The 20233-nt window shown below is 39.6% G+C and overlaps 1 protein-coding gene across 2 annotated transcripts; it reads right to left on the minus strand.

The window, feature by feature from the left end:
- Positions 1-492: 492 nt before the first annotated feature.
- cnsta (consortin, connexin sorting protein a) lies at positions 493-18524 on the minus strand. Of its 2 annotated transcripts, none has more exons than XM_069522315.1 (13): positions 18399-18524; positions 15881-15969; positions 15206-15595; positions 13615-14279; positions 11427-11457; positions 9971-10057; positions 9458-9539; positions 8416-8437; positions 8058-8124; positions 6262-6830; positions 5367-5552; positions 3486-3636; positions 493-3256 (listed from the first exon to the last, which is right to left on the minus strand). In XM_069522315.1, the coding sequence occupies exons 2-13, from the start codon at positions 15891-15893 to the stop codon at positions 3048-3050; spliced, it is 2472 nt and encodes an 823-aa protein (XP_069378416.1). In that variant the 5' UTR covers positions 15894-15969; positions 18399-18524; the 3' UTR covers positions 493-3047. The 2 variants fall into 2 exon arrangements, with proteins under 2 accessions (XP_069378416.1, XP_069378418.1); XM_069522317.1 differs by having other exon boundaries at positions 5367-5549; positions 18399-18522.
- Between the last annotated feature and the right edge of the window lie 1709 nt (positions 18525-20233).

Here is a 20233-nt window from a genome sequence, read left to right on the forward strand (position 1 = left end):
TTAACTGCAAAACATTTCAGGTAGAATCAAGATGTTATTCCTCCTCACTGCTTTCACAATGCATATCGATGTGTATTGAACGTTTTTCATATGGCTATTGATGAAAATTTGAACTAATGATTGATGTTGTTCAAGCACCCAGCTTTGTGATTTATAGATAATTGATGTCCCTTATTATATACCTGAAGGTATTGCAAAGTGACCTTGTGAATTTTAGATTTTAAGCTCTACACAATAAAACTGTGAAAGTTTTCACATCTGCTTCAGAAGTGTAGGAGCAAGGAGACAGGTTAGAGACAGAAAGGAGGCTCACAAACAAACTTTTTTCCAATGGCTTTAACAGGAGACATAAACAGGACAAAAAACCTAATTTCCTTATAACAATCTATAAGAACAGTGGAAAAAGGTGAAAAAAATTCATTAAACAATTCATAATAAACACCTTTCATCGGGCTGATAACAGTGGTACAGATGACTGATTCACACACAAAATTCCTCCTATCAAGTTTTATTAAAAACCAATAACTAAGAATAGATTACATATCCTGCGTCTTAAGATGGAAGAAACAGTAACCTTTTACATTTTGTGTGGAGAGGACGCAACTGACAGCAGAGGCACGGTATTGAAAATAAATGTAAATAAACAACATGAATGTACAGTGACAGGAGAGGAAGGTGTTCAATTAAAAAAATCTAATTTTCTGTCAAAGCCTCCTTAACAACAATGACACATGAGATGAAAAACCTACAGTATGTGATGTATGATGACAACAATCAAGCGAAAACAAAAACTAAAGATGTTTCTTAACCACTCAAACTTTCTCTACTATTATAAATAATTAAAATCAACTGAAAGATTAAATAAGATGCTTTCTTCTGAGTGATAGTCATTTGAACCAGCCAGATGACATGTGCAAATAAAAAAGCAAGACTCAAACTAATAATCATTACATCCTGGGAAAACCTCATATCTTTAAATTAATTATCGGGGATTTGTGAGTGACACACTGTGATAGAAAGAAAACACTGTTCTTTCTTCACCTGTTAAAATGCATAGTTAAGACACTTGAATCTGTCCTTTCTGTCTTTACCCACTGACAAATAAGACGTGTCTAAGATATGTGGTTTTTCTAGGGCACTTTTTATGGCATCCACTACAACAGCAAGGTGAGCAGGACATCAAATGTTTCAATATGTTGGAATATCACATGGAAACTATGGATGGGAAAACAGCGACGTCAAGCTGAAAAATATTAAACGTTTCTTTCAAATTGTTAGAAATAAGAGTAAATACACAGGTTTGAGTTTGGTTTCAGGGACAAAAGTGTGAAACTTTTTCCAGACCAAACTTTTTCATAAGGAAATTTAAGATCAAATATTTGGCCGCTGTAAACACATAAGACAAATGTTCCGTTAACAACATGTTAACAGTTATCAGGATGAATCTTTTAAGTGGTGGCATAAATCTTTCTGAGTTGCAAAAAACAAATTATACATTGATAGTCACACATTGAGGATGATGCCCAGACTCCCTTAAAAACAGCAAAGATACAGACAGACAGACCAGGACTGGTCCATCAACATCAAGGCCGTACTGATGAAGTACACTGAATAATTATTCCTACCAACAGTTCTCATCCATCAGGTGTTCATTTTACTGAGATATTCCAAATGTGAAGATGAGTATTTTCTGTTTAAATGTGCATAACTGATAAATGATATTTACTTTTCACAGTAAACCTGAAAGCAGGATATGGATATGGATTTTTTTGTGTTGTTGATTAAATCATATTAAGTTGACATTTAGTCTACAACCAACAGAACGATGCCTGTTGAAATATTGCAATAAAATCGTACCAGTCTCATGTGCAACATGTTAAACATTCTCCTGAAAATATATACAGAGGTGCACTGTGATCCTGTACATGTTGCATATGCTACACAAAGCTAAAATTAGTTCATTGAAAAACACAAACGGACAGCTAAGACTTTTAAGTCTCCAGGGTCAGCCATGTCAGCTCGCTGCAAATGTGTTGTTGGTAGTTACACAGAAAACGGCAGCGACAGGACAGATGTCAAATGTGCGCAGGGGGGGATTATTTATGTATATGTCTGTAGGGCTGATATCGAGCTCTTGAGCTCATAACAACATGCAATGCAATGCAATGCAATGCAATCAGGTAACTTCCCCCCGTGGACCTATTTGACGTGCCTGTTGTCCATTAGCAGCTCAGGTTTTAAAAACACCAAAATAACCCGTTAAATCTTTTATCTGACAGTACACTGTAGAAATGCCCCACAGACCACACAAAGGTCAACAATGAGCCCCAAACATTCATCCAAAGGTTTAAGACATGATTAATACACAACAATTTCATTATTTTAAAATTTCATTTTGATCTAAAAAATGTCAACAATAAAAGCAACAGCAGTAGTTGCAGCAGTCTGTAAAATGCTTGCTGGGCCACTACCTGTTTGTGCAGTGTGTGGGGAGAGAGAGAGTCTCTTTTCCCCACAGTTAGCAAACTGTACAATTTATACTTCTTATTTTTACAGCTCTGTGGGTCACAGCTGTTTAATTTGATCTTGACTGTGCTGAGTTCTGGATTCCAGTGTGAGTCAGTGTCAGTTTGTATTCAGTCTTGGCTGATTTACCTGACTTTTGAAACTGAACCATCACTGGCTGACAGTGGACGTGAGTATGAAGACAACTCTGAGCTCTTACCTCTTGAATCTGGAGTAGAGAGGGTTGTAGGTCAGTTCATCCTCTTCTGCTCTGCTATTCTTTTTATTTAGTTTTCTTTTGGGATATCTAATGTATGACTTGGGGTCTCAGTGAACCTTGGAATTTTACTCACAGAGCATAAAACTGCAGAAGAGCAAATGCTAACTGAATCTGATCTACTCTTATAGTCAATTAGGCAGCATAATGGCCACTTACTCCACACGGTGGCAGGTAGCAGTCGCCTGGATGCATTACCTGTAGCCTACAGTAAAAAAAAAACAGTAAGGCCAGTGACTCCAGGGTGCTAAAAAAGTGTCTGCTGCTATGACCCAGGCGTAAACCAATGTTGGACATGAGTTATCCCCTGCTGGATCTGGCCCATGTAGAAGTCTGCATTTCTGGAGAAGTCCTGACACACCGATGAGTGGGCGTCCCCCACAGCACAGTAAAGGGCGGTGCCACCCACACTGATCACTACAGTAACAAGACAAAGCAGGATGAGAAGCAGGCAGGAGTCTCCACCGCCAACGTCTACAGAGAGAGACAGACAGAGGGAGAGACAGAGGGTCAACACAAGTACACAGGAAAGGATTTATAATGTGTGATTGGGAAGTTATAATTCATCAAATACAATCAACACAGTCACAATGAATTTGGACACTGTGTAAGTTTACCCTGTCAGTTAGCTTGTTTATACCAGTTCCATGTTTATGCAGTGACGAGTATCTCTGAATCTTAGGCAATAAACAAACACACAAACCCTGCTCATCATCGTCAGGAACTCTGAAGCGGACTCTTCTTTTGGCAGTGGCTTTGTCAGGCAGGGACTCTGAACTCGAAGACACACTCACGTTATCCACACAAACACTCCTCTTCTTCAATATGGAGACCAGGCCAGATGCAGGAGACATCTGAAAAGAAAAACAAAGATTTTAAGAGACACATTAACAGAATCTTGCAACAAATACAATATGATCTGTTCGTCTACACTGACCATGTTGCACCTCACCGATCACATCCACCAGCTGTAATAAACACGCTACAATCAGCAGCAATGAACTTCAACCCTCCAACAGATTTACTATCACACTGTACCAGGAACAACGCTCCTGTGATAAAAGTTATGTTAAGCACATTAGACGTCACTCATCTAAGGTTCAACACAAAATTTTAAAATACAGTTAGCAACAACACATGAACATGGCCGTGTGGTGGCAGACAACCAGATTCAGGAATAATTATTAATAATAATTAATAATTATTATTGTCAGGCCTCTTCTCTGTTTGCCCAGCTACCTAAGAACTCAGCTCTTCTCATTGACCTCTCCCTCTTCTCTATCACATCTATGAATGTAAGTAAGACAATCAATCACACCAGAAATGCTCTGAATAAAAGCTTTTTTAATTCTCACACCAGACAGATATAAAACCATATTCAGTTGTCTATACATACTGCAGTAAGTATATTTGAATAGCAGCACAATAACCCTACTAGATGTTGCAGCCCCCCCCCGACCCCCGAGTCTAATTCTATTCTAGCTCTAATTCTCTTAGCATAGAAGAGTTCACTGTTACATTGCTTTCCATATCTGTAGTCTGTAATCTTTAGTCTTGGATTCACTGTAATGGCTGGGTAATATCATTACATCTGCTGTCCACTCCTTCATAGAAGAAAAAGCCTGGCTGGACAGAAACAGAAACATCACCATGATTATATCTTTAAACTTTGTGGTTCAACCAGTATATTTTTGTCGAGTGTGTGTATGGCTCGAAAGCTGAAAGGAAAACAACATGTAACAAAGCTGCACATATAGTCTTACCACGTACATGCACATCATCAACAAATGCCCAAAAATACCCAACAAATTAAATCCATCAAATATAGCAACTTAGCAACAAATGGAGAAACAGTATGAAAATGACCCCATCATTATGGCACAATGGCTCATTGAATGGTAATGAATTTGAATATAATGTAAATTATATGTTTAACAGTCACCGGATCACAACCAAATTGAAAACACCAAAATACCAACTGAGGGAATAATGTGAGAGTGACGTTCATCCCCTCAGTAGAGACAGGGACTTGAAGAATCAATACCAGAGCACATTGGAGCTGTGTCTCAACACTTGACTGATATACTTCATTTTGGTATTTCTTTTGGTTTGTCACCCGTCTGTATGTCTCATGTGTTTACAGTGCAGCTCCTCAGGTCCTCTGACAGTCTGTTAGTTTTTCCAAAGTGCATAACTAAAATCAGTGGTGAAGCAGCTTTTATGCTCTCAACTTCTTGCTTTTCTTATTTCTGTGTTGTTTAATTTGAATATATCCACTTAAATTCACTTTTCTTTTAAACAAAACATTTTGACAATGTGTTTTTTATTCATTTAGCCTTTATCTAACCCTATTTATTATTATTAATACGATTTTTTATTAAATATTAACTATAATTTACTGTCTTCATCTACATTATTTATTTATTTATCTGTGTTCTTTTTTAATTCATCCACTTTTAGGGTCAGTCACCTATGAAGAACTGTGAACTGCACTGACCTGCACAAAAGAGCTAAACTTATTAAGTTTGGTTGATTAATACTATCATTTCATCATCATTTGTCTCTATTATTTAAATTCTCTCACCTCCTCTACGGTGATGAGTTTAGCCATGTCGTCCAGTGAGGCAGCTTCTCTGATGAGGTCAGCTTGCTCTACTTCATACTCCTCCTCCTCCTCCTCTTCTTCCTCTTCATGCTGCTCCTGCTTCTTTATATGAGCCTCCTGAGTAAGATGGGCCTCCTGGTGCAGGCAAGTTTCCGTGCTCTCCTGCTGTGATAATGGAATGAGGTTATATACATTTGTGAGGACAGTAATCCTATTTGTTGCTCTGCTCTATTGGACCGCGCAAGGTAGAACAGAGGAAGTGATACATTTGATGTTTCCAGCAATGATTCATTCATATTAATACAGGAAGTAAGTGGTTAGCATGAGCTGTGATAGCCATTATGTCTTAGGGAATCATGAAAAATACAAACATCATAAACAGAGGTTATTTTAGGAAAGTAGGACCACACTGATAACACATTACTTCCAAATATTTACTGAATTTTGATTTGCTATGATTACTTTTTTTTGGATTTGATCAGGGCATAAAGTTTCTACAAATCCATGGCTTGGTTCATTACATTTTTTTTGTGAGTCCCCAAAATGTTCCAACACAGCTGACTTAAATGTGCCTAGAAGGGGAGTCTGCATTAGACTATTCAAACATCCTGCCCTAAATTAAAATACAATATATTTTTTACACGTGTTATAGTGTTAATTGTGAAATTTACAAATTAGTAAAGTAATGAGAGCTCATCAGGCTGCACTTGCAGTGGCAACAGCAGATTGGAAATGGGGAATCATGATATGAGATTTTGGACGATTGTATCCCAATTTCTTTCTCAGTTTCAGAATTGTTACACCCCTGGTATATGGTAAATCTATTTCTAATTTTGAAACTACATTAAAGAAGCCAACACATTGTGATATATACCTGGGTATGCTCGTGTAGTTTCTCTTCAACTGGGACTTCCTGGTGCAGCTGTTCCTCCACATCTGCCCCACTGCCCAGATTATCCACTGGGAGAGCTCTCTGATAGAATACAAAGTCTCTTTCTTTCTGCTTCTCCTTATCGTCTTCCTCTCCCTCATCATCCATCTCCAAAGCCTCTACTGCCTCCTCTATGCTCCTCTCCTCTTCTTCCCTTTTTACCTCCTTTCCCTCTGCTAGACCTAAATCTCCTCCCTGCTGCTCTGCGGGCTTGGACTGATCCATTTCTCCAGCTGTAGAGGGGTGCAGACCATTTTTTATGGCTGGAATGGTGTGTCCCAACCCCCCTTCTGCCCCGCCTCCCTCTCTGTCACTACCCTGCTCGTCAGTCAGCTGAGATCCATGGAAACCATCCCTCCCATCAAAAACCCTGCCTGGGTCTTCCCTGTCCTTATCTATGATCTCAGGGAGACTGATTCTGTCGGTCAAATTAATGTAGGGGGTGACCGGATCACCACTCTGAGGACTGGAGTCTTTGTCTCTCTGCTCCGTCCCTCTGTCAACCTGATCAGCTGGATGAAAAATAGAGAGAAGAGGAGGAGAATGAGTTTTGGTGGGGGAATAGTAAAATAGCGAATAGTGGTAAAAGAAGAAGTAAAAGGGGACAGAGAAGAAACAAGTTTTAAGTGGAAAATAAAATGAGATTAAGAATAAAAACATCTATTCTTAAAATTAGGATAGTTGAATAAAAAGAACCGACATGATCACTCAGTACTCAGTAACAACTCAGTACAATCCAATGTGCTCCAAATCAGATTTTTCAATTTAAAATTGAGTACGAAGTATTGCTGTATTTACTTTTTTACTTTTTACTCACAGAATGAGCCCTCCCTACATCAGGAAAGGTTTATACTGAAGCACAGAGCAGACAAACCAAACACTGCCTGAGGGCTGATCAGGTTTTTATATCACTCAAATGCTACGATTTGTTTTCCTACATGCTTGGGAAGAGAGGGTGAGGTAAGAGGTATCGAGTTTGTTGCAATACGCAACTTCACAGCTAGATGCCGCCAAATCCTATACACTGAACCTTTAAGTGGGTCCTCAAGAATAGCATGTACAGTAAAAAACGATAGCAACACTAAGCAGGTTTTGTTGATCTGATAACAAAATGATTTTCTTTGCAGGCAATCCCATTCCTCTGTGTCGTGGGTGTGCATGTGTTTGTGTGTGCAAGTATAACGAAATGGCACTTTACCTTGTCTCTTTGTTCATGCATTTGCATGTTTAACTTCTACTTTTATTTTAGTTCATTACTTCAAAAAATACAAAAGCTTGGTCCTTTTGCATCACACACACAGCATGACATTTTTCCCAACCAAAATATCTGATGTCAGTTCATGCATATACAACATTTTCAAAGGTTATAAGTCTCACAGCTTGAATAGGATCTCTTGTCAATAAACCAATTGTATTGCATGTTTTTGTGCAATTACTACAAATTTCATATGAATAATATTAAGGCAGGCACACCTGCCCTCTCTGTGCACCAGATAAACACAGCTCAACAATGAAGCCATAGCACAAAACAGATCTTTTATGTTATTCGCAAGGGTTACAAATGTTCAGCTGATTATGAACATGTGGCAAGACAAATTAGCCACAGTCAAGATAACTCATGGGAAATGCATCTCATTTGGTTTTGGTAGGCTTTAAAAATAAGGTTTGTGGTTAAAATTAAACATGCAGAATCACTGACACTCACACACTGACATAAATACACCCACTCACTCACTCACCTGGGGAACATGACAACAGAGCAGCACCTTCTTCAACTGTAGGCCTCATAAAGTCCAGAGATGCACGCTGTACACATACATAAATACACTAATAAATCATTTTACACTACATTTACATGCACTAAACAACAAGGTCAATTCATGTGTGAGTTGTACATTACTGAAGGACATGCAGAACTATAATTAACACCATGGATGCTTAGAACATATATATTTTACAAATAAAAAATGTAGGGAATTAGCTGAAATACAAAACACAAAGTCGTTCTGTGTCATCTTATATGTACATGCATGTACACTCATTCTGTCACACACACACAAAAACATACACAAAAACAAAAAATAATGAATGTCTTACCACAGCATCTCTTGAACCTGGTCTATGAACAGAAGCGAGAGAGAGAGAGACAGAGTTAGTGACTGTTCTTGGTTTTAGTAAATGAATATTTGAAACCTGTGTGACCCTTCTGTACTCTCCCAATCTAATATTAGCCCGAACACATTTCCCTTGCTATTACAACATGTGTGTCTCTGTGTGTGTGTGTGTGTGTGTGTCTGAGTCAGTTAAGCGAGGTGAAACCTTAGGAGTGTGAAGGCTCAAGTGTCTGAAAGTGCAGCAGCAGCAAAGGACCATATGTTTGAACTATCACTGCAGAGCTCATCACACACAAATGTATACACGCACACATCCACACACTCCTCATTAAACAAAACACAAACACAGAGGCATGATAGAAGACAAAAAAATATGCTGCCAATTAGAAGTTGTGTTATTATTATGTCGCCCACACATTCAACATGTAAACCATATAATTCTGTATATTTAAAGAAACAAGTGTGACATGTGCTTCTATAAAACATTAACAACAGACTCCCATAGAGATAAGTTAGAAATGAGTAGAAAAAAATCTTTTTCAGCATTAACTGAATTCATGCAGCATCTCACAGTGGAGTTGCACATGGTTATGGTTATGAATATAAACCCTGTAATGCATACCACTCATGACCAATAAAAAATACAGGCCATTTAAAAAACACTAATCTTGTTAGCTATAATTTAAAAAATAATAATTTTAAATGTTTGACTGCTATATATATAGATAGATATTGATTTTTGTGCCTGACTCTGGTCGAGAGTCAAAAGGCATATTCCACAAAATGTTGGAAGGGTTTATGGTTAAAAAAAAAGATCTTATGGTCAACTTGACCCAACAAAACAATACATAGCACATAATACAAGTTTTTCTTGATGTTTTCAGAGCAATAAAAGCAAAAAAGGCTTTTCACTTAAGTACCTTTAAGAAATTTTAGTGAGCTTGGTAAAAACGAATACAAAAGATACAAAGAAGGTTCATGCAGAGAGTACAAATACAAACACACACACATGCATGCAGACTGACCGACTGTGTGTCTGGCAGATGTATTTAAGAGTGTCCAGATGTTGGGTTGCCAGGTCAGAAGAAGTCCTTTTACACTGACTCTCTATGAGAGACAGAGAGACAGAGAGATACTGGTGGTTAAGAGCCTGGCCATTAGTGGGAGGACGCCTATATGAATCCAGCTCCCTTGTAAACAATAAAGATACAATCAACCTCCATAAACCTTAATGTTTCCTGATGGAATGTTTATATGATCACAGAAACTTCATTAAATATATATTATTATGATCCAGTAGAGAAGATACACAGGCTAATTTTAAACCTGATGACAATGATAACTATGAGAGTAATAGTAACATGTAAAGTAACCAGTGCTAGACTTATTAGTTTATTAGTCTATTATCATTAATACTCATTATGTTAAACTCATAGAATTAATATTACACTAAATATTTTGTTAAATAAACAAATGTTTACGCTACAGCTGTAAATGTGTACATCTGATGAGTGAGTGCTGTAATGCATGTGTGTTACCCCACTGCTCCTGGAGTGTATTCAGGTTGTCCAATATCCTCTGGTGATAGAGTCTCTCTAGTTGGATGCACCATAACGCCTGCTGGTCTGAACGCCATGGGTTAAGAAACACATGAATGATTACAACCGCACCAAGTCCAGACTTTTTTATAAAAAAAAATTTTTTAAAAACTGTTACCACTGAAAAAAGTAAAAGGAGAAAAAAGGAAAGAGTGAAAAAAATAGAAAGACAGAGTGAGGAGGAGTGGAGGAAATCTAGAGAGGCCAAAAGACACAGAGGGAGAGAGTGCTCTTGGATGCAGTCTCTCATGTTTATGGATATGAGCAGCGAAAACACAATCCTTCTTTGAAATGCCTCAATGCATTCTCTCTCTTACTCTCTCTCTATACATGCATGACATCGCTAAGCTCGCTTTCTCTTCTGTTTGACCCTTTTATTTCTTCCCTCCCACTGTGTCTCTTGCCTCAGATTAAACCTCTGTGAAAATATCCTATTCTTTCTCATTCTTGCTCTCCAGCATTTCATCTTCACTTTCATACATTCCCATCCCTCCTCCCACTTCATTTTATACTTTTTCTTTATTGAGTCTGCAAATGACGCATGCACAGTGCGGTGACAACATACCTATACCTAAAAACAGAGGTGACATAGTGATTCACGATAGACTGGTTGATTTATCAAAAGCTAAAACCCTCAGGCAGTTTGCATGATTTTATAATATCACTAACAAGCATCTTCATACCCACACATGCTCTATTACACACCAATTTGGCACATGGTGTCTTGGACCATTACAGAGAGCTAAATGATTATTTCCAAACAGAGAAATATAAGTCAAGCAGACATTAAATCAATCCAATAAATGGCTTTTCATTTGAGTGTCGAAAGTCCTTTCTGTTGACTCACAAATTATGTGTGAATGTTGCAATTGTTCCTCAACAGCCACGTTTAGCAAAGCATATTATAGTTTTATAGTAATCTCAGTATCAATTTCCCTCTATGTGTGTGCTCTCTTTCTCTGAGCCTCTCTACCCACATTCTATAGAAGCCAGCTCATATAGTGGTACAACTTTGTTTCACCATCTGCAATTTTCTCTGCAATTCTTCTCTCTTCCTTTTTGACTTTTCTCTAATCCCCTTCTCTTTTACACTATTACATCCTTAGTCTACTCCAACACTTGCTCTCTTTTTAAACCACTTCAACTGTAAAGGCAGTCAGGCATCAAGTAATCTGCTTCACTGCAACCAGTTGCTCCAAATCCTCCAGCTCTGCAGTTCAGCATGTAAATAATACAATTTAAAATCATACGCTTGCAATGAAAAAGGAAAACACTTGTAAAGACAAGCAGGCGAGTAGCAAGGTGAGAACTCAGGACATAAATACATGACAAAAACATGAAAATAAAAGCTGCCCTCCTCCAGCAGCCCAACCACAACACACAGTGATAAGGATACAGTCTTTCTGAAGGACAAAGGCCTCAGCAATCTGCGAAGAGAGAGGGAGAGACAGAGATTATAAGCTTTGATAAAATGTATCCTTTTATCATTTCTAATCAAAAACCATGTGTTTTTAATCACATTTTCCATCAGGGTGCTACTATCAGAGGTGTTTAAAACCAGACTGAAACTATTCCTCAAGTTGAAGAAACAATATAAGTTAAGTAAAGGTAGAATCTTACCAAATTCAAGAACACTAAGTGAATAAACATCGATATAAATCACTAAACAAAGCTGAAGCAGAGAAACTGCACTGCTGCAGCTATAATCATTCACTTAAGCAGAAAACCACAATCTGACCTGAGAAACATAATACAACAGTAAAGCAAATGTGCTGCATTTAGGACACACCGACTGAAAATGAGAGTGAAAAGAAAGAGAAAAACAAGAGACCGTGGTCGACACTCTACCTCTCCTCAGCAAGTGTCGCTTTCAAGCTGCTCAGCTGATCACAGAACAAGAGAAGTGTGTGAGTGAGTGTGAGTGTGTGCAAGAAAGAGAGGGGGCGGAGAGAGGGGGGAGGAAAGGAGGGCACAAAATGCTCTTGCATTTCTAATGAAGTGAGTGCTAGCCTGACGTCAGAATCACTTCTAGAAAACTGTAATGACATGGTGAAATAAAAGAATTAAGTTGAAACAAAGGAGTTTAAGTCCCTTCTTTTGTTTTTGGCTTTAGTAACACATCTGTTACATCACAGAAAAGCAACACATAAACAAAAAGTGCTGCTCAATCTTAATATACAGGGAAAAACTCTTTCTAAAAATATGAAACTAACACTGAAAATGTGAAAATAGATATAAATGTAATGATGAAAATTGTTTTTTTCATTCCTTCCAATATGAGAATATTGGGACATTATGTTTGATACCTAAAAACCTTTTGAATCTCAGTATTATGAATGGAACTCATTAAACTACAACGAATGCATATCTTTCTGAATCTCAACAGAGCCCAACATGTCATCAATAAAGTCTGAACAATTTGTCCATTCTTCTGTCATCCTCACTGGTTTTCTCTGATGGTTCTCCAGCTGTTCATATTTATGCTAATAGAATTGGCTTAAAACCACTCTCTCCCTTTACTACAACTAGTTTGCGGTTTATTTCAATAACTTAATTAGCTCATCATATTATTTGAACTTACTTTAATTAAAGGCTACATCTGTACCTGTTAAGGATAAACTCAACCAAAATATGTATGAAAATTTCATAGAAATCTTCATAAAACTCACTCGATTCAATTCTTCAACCTGGCTGACGTTCTTGTGATGTTGTTTTTTTGTCCATCTAAATTACTTTTTTTTTTCGGTCATGTCACATTCCAATGTAAACAGCAGCATGAATGAACAAAGACATCACAATCATGGTAGATGGAACCCGGACGTCGGTATGAAATACAACCAATTTATTTAAAAGACTTAAGAGGTACCAGTCTTTAATGAGACCTCTGAGTCATTATTTTGGGGAATATTAGACATTTTCAGAAGCAGTCCTATAGGTTTGGGCCTACTGAAGAATTTCCTTCAGGACTATTAAAGTTTTATCTTATCTGTTTCTAGGGGAGAGCAATTGTGAACCCTCATTGTAAGTGCGGTTTTGCTAATGAAACATTTGACTGACAATTATAATGTTTCGTTAAGACTTAAACTATAAAGCAAAAACACAGTCCTTTGTCACAGAAAAACAAATCACCAAATCATGTCTTTTTCCCTCATACACACACCTGTATGCCTGGAAGTAAGCATAGCTCAGGTGTGTCTGGTAGAAGCCGGTATAAATCAAACTGACAGTAATATCCACCCTCCCTACAACATACATGTTCAGTCATGTAGATGTGCATTAGGAAGAGAAACTCGCAGAGAAAGACTGAGACCACATGTTTTTTGTGTTGTGGGCATGTCTGCGTTTGTGTGCAGAGACCCTGAAGACGCCCTTGCCTTAGGGTACAAAGTGCCATTCCGATTATGGGGTTGAGTGGATAACAGTAATTAAATAACTAGTGTGGGGGCAAGAATTTGAAGAGACTAAAATGACAGACACCTCGAAACAACTGTGAGAAACCATTAAAGAGAAGAGTGTGCTCTTTTTAGTGGTCATACACAGCTCATAGTATCTGTCATATAGCAGAAGTAGGACTGACAGGTTACCTGGTGCAGGTAGTGTGGAAGGTGACCGTCATCTCCTTTTTCTGCCAACTGCTCCAGATATTTCAGCGAAGCCGGGCTTGGAATAGTCCCAGTTGAGCAGGTGGACACTGAGAAACAAGGGGGCACTGGTCTGGAAGTGATGTTTTCCCAGTTTGAGGTTATAGATCCTGTGGTGAAAGTGAGATCTGTACCTACAGTCGTTGGCCCTGTGGTGGAGGCAAGGGGTCCTGTAGTTGCACTCATAGTAGTGGAAGGCACGGAGGTATTGAGCCGTGTGGTGCAATCAGTTACTGTGAATGTCTCTGCGGTTGAGGTGACAGGTCCGACATATGAACTGGCAGACCCATGGCTGAAGACGGGCTCAGTAAATGAGGTAAGAAGTTCTGTAGTGGACTCAGCATTTTTTTCTATCCTGCTTGTAGTTTCTGTGATACATGTGGGTCTGGTGTCTGAGGTTTCAGTTAGTGTAGTAGAGTGAATAAGCCCTGTGGTGAAGGCAGCTGATCCAGTGCTGGATGTGAGAGAGTCCATGCTGACATCACTCTGATTGAATTCCACTGGACCGATGGGATATGCAGTTTCTGGACTGATCACTGGGATGACAGGGGATGTAGGCTCTGCACTGGTCCCCGGGCTGAAAGGATATGGAGTCTCCAACAGGCTGCCTGCAGAGTGAAAGAAAGACAGTGTCAAACTGGAAAAGCAGATGAGGAATATTATGAATGTGAACAACATGACTCACGCACAGCTGTCTAAAACTCCTGAGGTTACACAGGTGTATACAGCTGTGCCAAAACAATACTGACATCTGGGACGGGAATCTTTATATCATCATATCCCAATACACTAAAATCTGAGCAGTAAAAAAAAAAAAACAACGAACATGGCTTTATGACAGAATAAATAAATCTTAAGATTTTAGATCGCTATAAACTATAATTTGTGTGATTATCTTTTGTGGAAACAAATCACTGGAAACCACAGAGAATGGAGCAAACAAGATGAGCTCACTCCCTCGCTATGAGCATTTGTTTCCTGTTAAAACATTGAATACTCCACAATTAGTGGAGAGCAGCCAATGCATAATCAAATTTTGTTTAAAAACTTAATTAACGTGAATGTGTACATGACACTGTTTTTATAAAGCTCAGCTCTCCAGAGGTCTAGATCGTGTGGTGTCATCCAAGTGTCTGCAAGCCCCGACATTAATTTAGTAAGGGAGTTTCAGGTTTGGGTCAGGCCTGACTGACTGCATTAGGTCAATGAGTTAATTTTCTCTCTTTCACTCAACACATAGCGTCCATACTGCTACTTTGTCCTGTTCCACTCTCTTGATTTTCTTTTCCACTCATGTGGTCAGAAGCACCCGTCACCCTGACCTCAGTCTGAAATGCTGACCACTTAAAAACAAAACAAAAGCCCTTACATCAGTGAGTGAACCAGACTCTGACCACAGCTTTAGCCTTCACTGCAATGTTGTTTTGAAAGTAGTAAAACAAAAGAGTAAAGGAAAACATTGGAAATGACACTGTGAGTGACATTTGCATCTGTATATGTAATATAACATGTGTACATGTGTGAATGTACCTACCAGTCTCTGAATACGATGAGTCAGTCATAGTGTCTGGAGACTGGCCGCGAATTAGACTACTCGATTCCTCTGATTCCTCCTCTTCTTCTTCTTTCATCACTTCATCATTGTCTTCTTGCTCATCCTCCTCTCTGCCTCTTCCTGTGTATCTCTCCTTCCCCTCTTCTTCCTCCTCATCCTTCCCATTGTTGTTAAAAGAGGCTTTTTGGATGAGCCTGCGCCCTCCCCCCACTTCAATTTGTGAAGGACAGAGACTTTGATTTTGAGAGTTTGTTTCGTTGAGGTTTTGAGTTTGGGCAGAGACAGTGTCAGGGTTGGGGAGGTTATCGCAGAGGTCTACGCCGTCCACAGGAAGTTGCGACATTATGCTGCTCTGGGTCTCACACCAACCTGGAGGTTAAATCATTTATGAAATGAAATAACGAATGATGTGAAATTGCATAATGATAAGCTCCCTGTATAATTTAGGTCAAACTTTCAGTTTCTGCTACTTGACACAAATCAACCACTGCTGCATCGAAAAAAGCACCAGGCCTTTCTCATCGTCAGCAGCTTTTAGCTGAGGTTATTTTTATCATAACCCACATCCAATCAGTGTTTGTTTTTGAGGTCGCTGTTCTTAAACACTTTGAGCTTATATTTAGTGTTATGCTTTAACAAAATCTAAATGCTCACCACCACGATCCATTGGGCTCCGCCCTCCCAGTGTCTGACCTTTTAGCCTGAAGGTCAGTCCTGCCTGTTAGACAAGCCTTTCTTCAAGCCTGAGACAAAAGACAGGCAGATATGGGTAACCAAATAAATGGAACACAGATAAAGTCAGATGTCACACTGAGATGAGAGTGAGAAAGGGAGGGACACAAAACAAGTTTAGCTTCATTCCCAAGTCATCAAACAAACCCTAGAGCTTAAAGAGATTTAAATCTCTTTAAGCCCCACCAACCACCAAAATTTGTCCCACCAACAAATTTTAGCGCAGTGGAATATGTGGACACACAAAAACATGCATAACATTGTACATCTTGTTAATATAGGATGTAGTTAATATCTAAAAGGAAACCTGAAACCTCTCTGTGAATCAAAAATACCAGTAAACATCTGAGAACAGGTTTTGCAAAACAAAGTGTGGAAAAACAGACAGAGAGAAGAAGGGGGGAGAACAGGAATACGGTTCGTATGAGGAAGATTTATCACATGAAGACAGAGGTATCAATGTCTGAATAGAAAATAAAAAGTAATTGCCTCACAGAGATAAGTTATGCATGGAAATTCACAGAAATATATAATTAATCATATATTGTTAACCCCTCTTTAGAAAATAAGAGAAACAAAACTACATTGTAATCAACACTGCAAAATATGGCCTAAAAAGACTTAAACACACTTCTGGTAGAAAAAAAATTACTTTCCATGATGGGATTTACTGCACGGCTGTTTGTAAATGTTTACCAACTGGTAAGTTGTTGTACAGTGTAAACCAGTGTATTGTGCAATAAAATGTGTTTTCATTTTACTGCCATTGTTTGGGTTTACATTTGACTTAACAACAAACTGAATGCAAAACACTAACAGATGCAAAAACATTGTTCCTGACGCGTTAAGAACAACATCTCCGGCAAATCACACGGCTGCAAGCGGCTGAGCCTTACTGTTGGTTATTGTACCAACTGCTTACAACCGATCCAATTTAAATATTTGGATCTAACATACAGAGCAGCTTTTTACTACACTTATGGGGATATGTTGACTCCATGACATGAAACCATTTTGGTTCTTTCTGTCTATTTTACTATTGAAGCTTATGGTTATTTGCATACAAAAAGAAGCACCTAGGGAGATGAATCTGTGAACAAATCATCTCTGAAGCCTACTGTCCCAGAGAGGAGAGGACCTATGGGGTGATGTAACCATATTGCATTTAGATTGCATAAGCTTTCTATGTTTTAATATCTTTCACATATGTACTATACACCATTGAAGTGCAAAGCCTACTTTTCCATATATGAACATGCCTTTTCAATTAAAATAGAACCAATTGTACAATCAGAGGCTGTTTTTGACTTTATTTACTTGAAGCTCTAAAATTCCCTCTGGACGATTCAACAGTCCCACACAACGACAAACAATGTTGACATTACGGCTTACGCAACAACAGATTCCAGATTACTAACACAGGTGTTTCTGTATCTGTCACAAATCTTTATCATGCTCTCTGGGGGTTCTTTTAAAATCTAATTTTAATTGTCCTCTCCCACAGAGTCGTCTGTCCACACCACCATCTATCCTGTCTTCTTTTTTTGTCTGGTCTCTCCAGGGGGTCAATGAATAATGAAAGACAGGAGAGGGGACAAACGGAGAAGGGTATTCAGCCTGAAGGACAAACACAAAGGTGGAAGAAATAGACCCTGTCCTGTGAGAGGCCACATGACACAGACAGGAGCATAGTTTTAAAAAGAAACATGGAGACATACTGTGTGAGAGACATCAGCTTGTGTTGACATCAATTATCTAAAGGAATCCAGCAACTTTAAAAATCTTTTCTGTTGTCATTGAAAGAGGTGAAGGCTTTAGTGTGTGATCATCAGTCCAGGACAGAAAGTCTCGATGCTCGGTTCAGTGTGTGTTGTGGTGTATCTTCAATGTTTCCACATGTTACATTGGTAAAGTGTTCCAAGTAAAAACAGCTAAATGATACAGTGTGGTCACACAGTGGCACTTCCTCCGTAATTTACGTAACTGACACTGATTCCATTTACGTCAACTGAGCAGCGACGTTACTTGTCTCATTAGCCGAGCCCCAGTTTGATTTGGAATAAAATGACAAGTAGCTTCACTTAGGTTGAATGTAAAAAACCCGTCCGGTGACATTTTAGCTTGTTTGCTATCATTGCTGTCGCTTCCATGACATGCTTCAACTCTTCCCATCGAATAACATCGAAGCTAACAAATAACTAGCGGGTGTTAAACCAACGCTGCTGAAAAGAAGAATATCAACGAAGCTACGGTGACAAACAAGCTAGTGTTAGTGTTAATGTGTGTTGCTGCCGCTAGCTAACGTGAGCTAGCCGACTGGACACATCTGGGCAGCACACCGCGGAGAAAACACCTCGTTAGCTTTGCGTAGAACGCGTGAGCTTTAACGTCACTACACATGTCCGGCTGCTGTGAGACAAACCAGTAACACGGTTCTTACCGTTGAAGACGCGCTGTGGACACAGGGACTCGGACATCACACACCTTGCTCTGGATGTTGTTGTAGAGACTGCACGTTTCATGGACTCACCGCCAGGGGTCGCTGCCACAGCTGTCCCCAGAGCCTACACTCCACTGCTGCTGCTGTTGCCGCCTGGTGTCTCTTCTTTGTTGGTTCAACACATCTGTCCCATAGACTGTATATAAAGAGATCTGTCCAGTACTTTTTCTCCAAACTGATCTACTGTCGTTTTACGGTGATTGCAAACATGGCTGCTGGATTAGAGATGAGCTCTAAGAAACTTCAGGCCACATCACACTGGACCTCTCCAAGAGACCTGACCCACATCCATCTACTGCAGGGCTTTTCAGTGTGGGGCGCGCCTCCCCTAGGGGGCGCCAGAGTTCTTTCAGGGGGGGGGCGAGATTGTGGTGATGGGAGGTGTTGAAAAAGAAAATGTGATGTGTTTAAAAAAAACAAAGATGTTTGAAATTTCTAAATAAGATGTCATAAAAGTACAGATGTTTGAATGTGTAAAAATGTGTTCAACAACCAACGATTCAAGTATGAATGGAACATTAATAAAAGCAACAGCAGAAAAAAGGGAGGGGGGGCAGTTGTTTATTTGCTCCATGAGGGGGGGCTAACCCTCCCACACACTTTGAAAACTCTCCCACACCAGTTGGATTGACATCACTACTCTTCCTGGCCTGCTGTGATCACCAACTGGTTCCCTCGGCCTCCCTCTTCTCTCTGGCATATTGTATATGAGTGCATGTGCTGTGTTGCATTGCACCGCGCTGCACAAGAATCCTGTGTGACAGTCCTGACTCACTGCAGAAAAGCACAGGAGTTAGTCAATTCAATGCATTTGTTTAGCACCATATAACAACATACATTATGTCAAAGCACTTTGGGGGGGAGGGGGGACATGACATCACCATGCCATTGATCCTCCATGCCACTGATCCTCCATGCCATTGATCCTTTCATGTCTTTGATACATGATACTTTACCTTTGACATTGTATGGTCATTAGGCTCATTAGCAGAGGCACAAAACAAGAGAGGCAGATTTTTTCTTCATTCTGATCCCCACATATTCAGAAAGGAACAAAACCCAGCAACATGCCCTTCCTGACCCTTGGTGTCCTTGTAGGCACTGCAGTTACTAAAACTGTGAAGAGTCTGTATGACCATTTCCTCCCACCTGGAGAGAAAAATGTAGCAGCACCCATGCTAACTACTGAACTGCCTGAATGGGAAACGAATGTTGAAGAGGCAGATGCCAATCCATTGGCCACTGTAGAGTCAGAGCCTGCAGCTGTGTTCGAAGTTGCTACGGCTTTCACTAACGCTGCACACGCTGTGAATAGGGCCGTAGCAGAACTGAGAAGGGCCTGCCCCACCTCTATTTTTTCAGGTGATACAGCGCCAATGGAAGAGACCAGTGCTGCAGCTGTGTGCAACCTTTCGGAAGCGGCAGACGCTCTGTATAACTCCTCAGTAGAGCTGCACCAGGCCGGTGATGATGTTGCTGTGTTTGACACCCTCAACACTGCCCTCAACGATACAGCTCTAGAGGATGATTCCAGTGCTTCAGCTGTGCTCAATGTGGCTGTCGACTTGTACAGTGCTGCAGATGCTTTGCACAAAGTCACATTAGCATTGGATTGGACCAGTGCTACAGCTGTGTGGACCTTTGCTGCAACTTGGCAAAATGCTTCACTCGCTACATACAAAGCTGCAGCAGCACTGCATGAGGCCAGTCATGCTAAAACTTTGTTTGGTGTAGTACAACCTCTCTTATATGTAACAGAAAGAGTGGATGTGAAC

The sequence above is a fragment of the Paralichthys olivaceus genome, chromosome 1 (genome assembly GCF_024713975.1).
Source record: "Paralichthys olivaceus isolate ysfri-2021 chromosome 1, ASM2471397v2, whole genome shotgun sequence".
Taxonomy (NCBI): Eukaryota; Metazoa; Chordata; class Actinopteri; order Pleuronectiformes; family Paralichthyidae; genus Paralichthys; species Paralichthys olivaceus.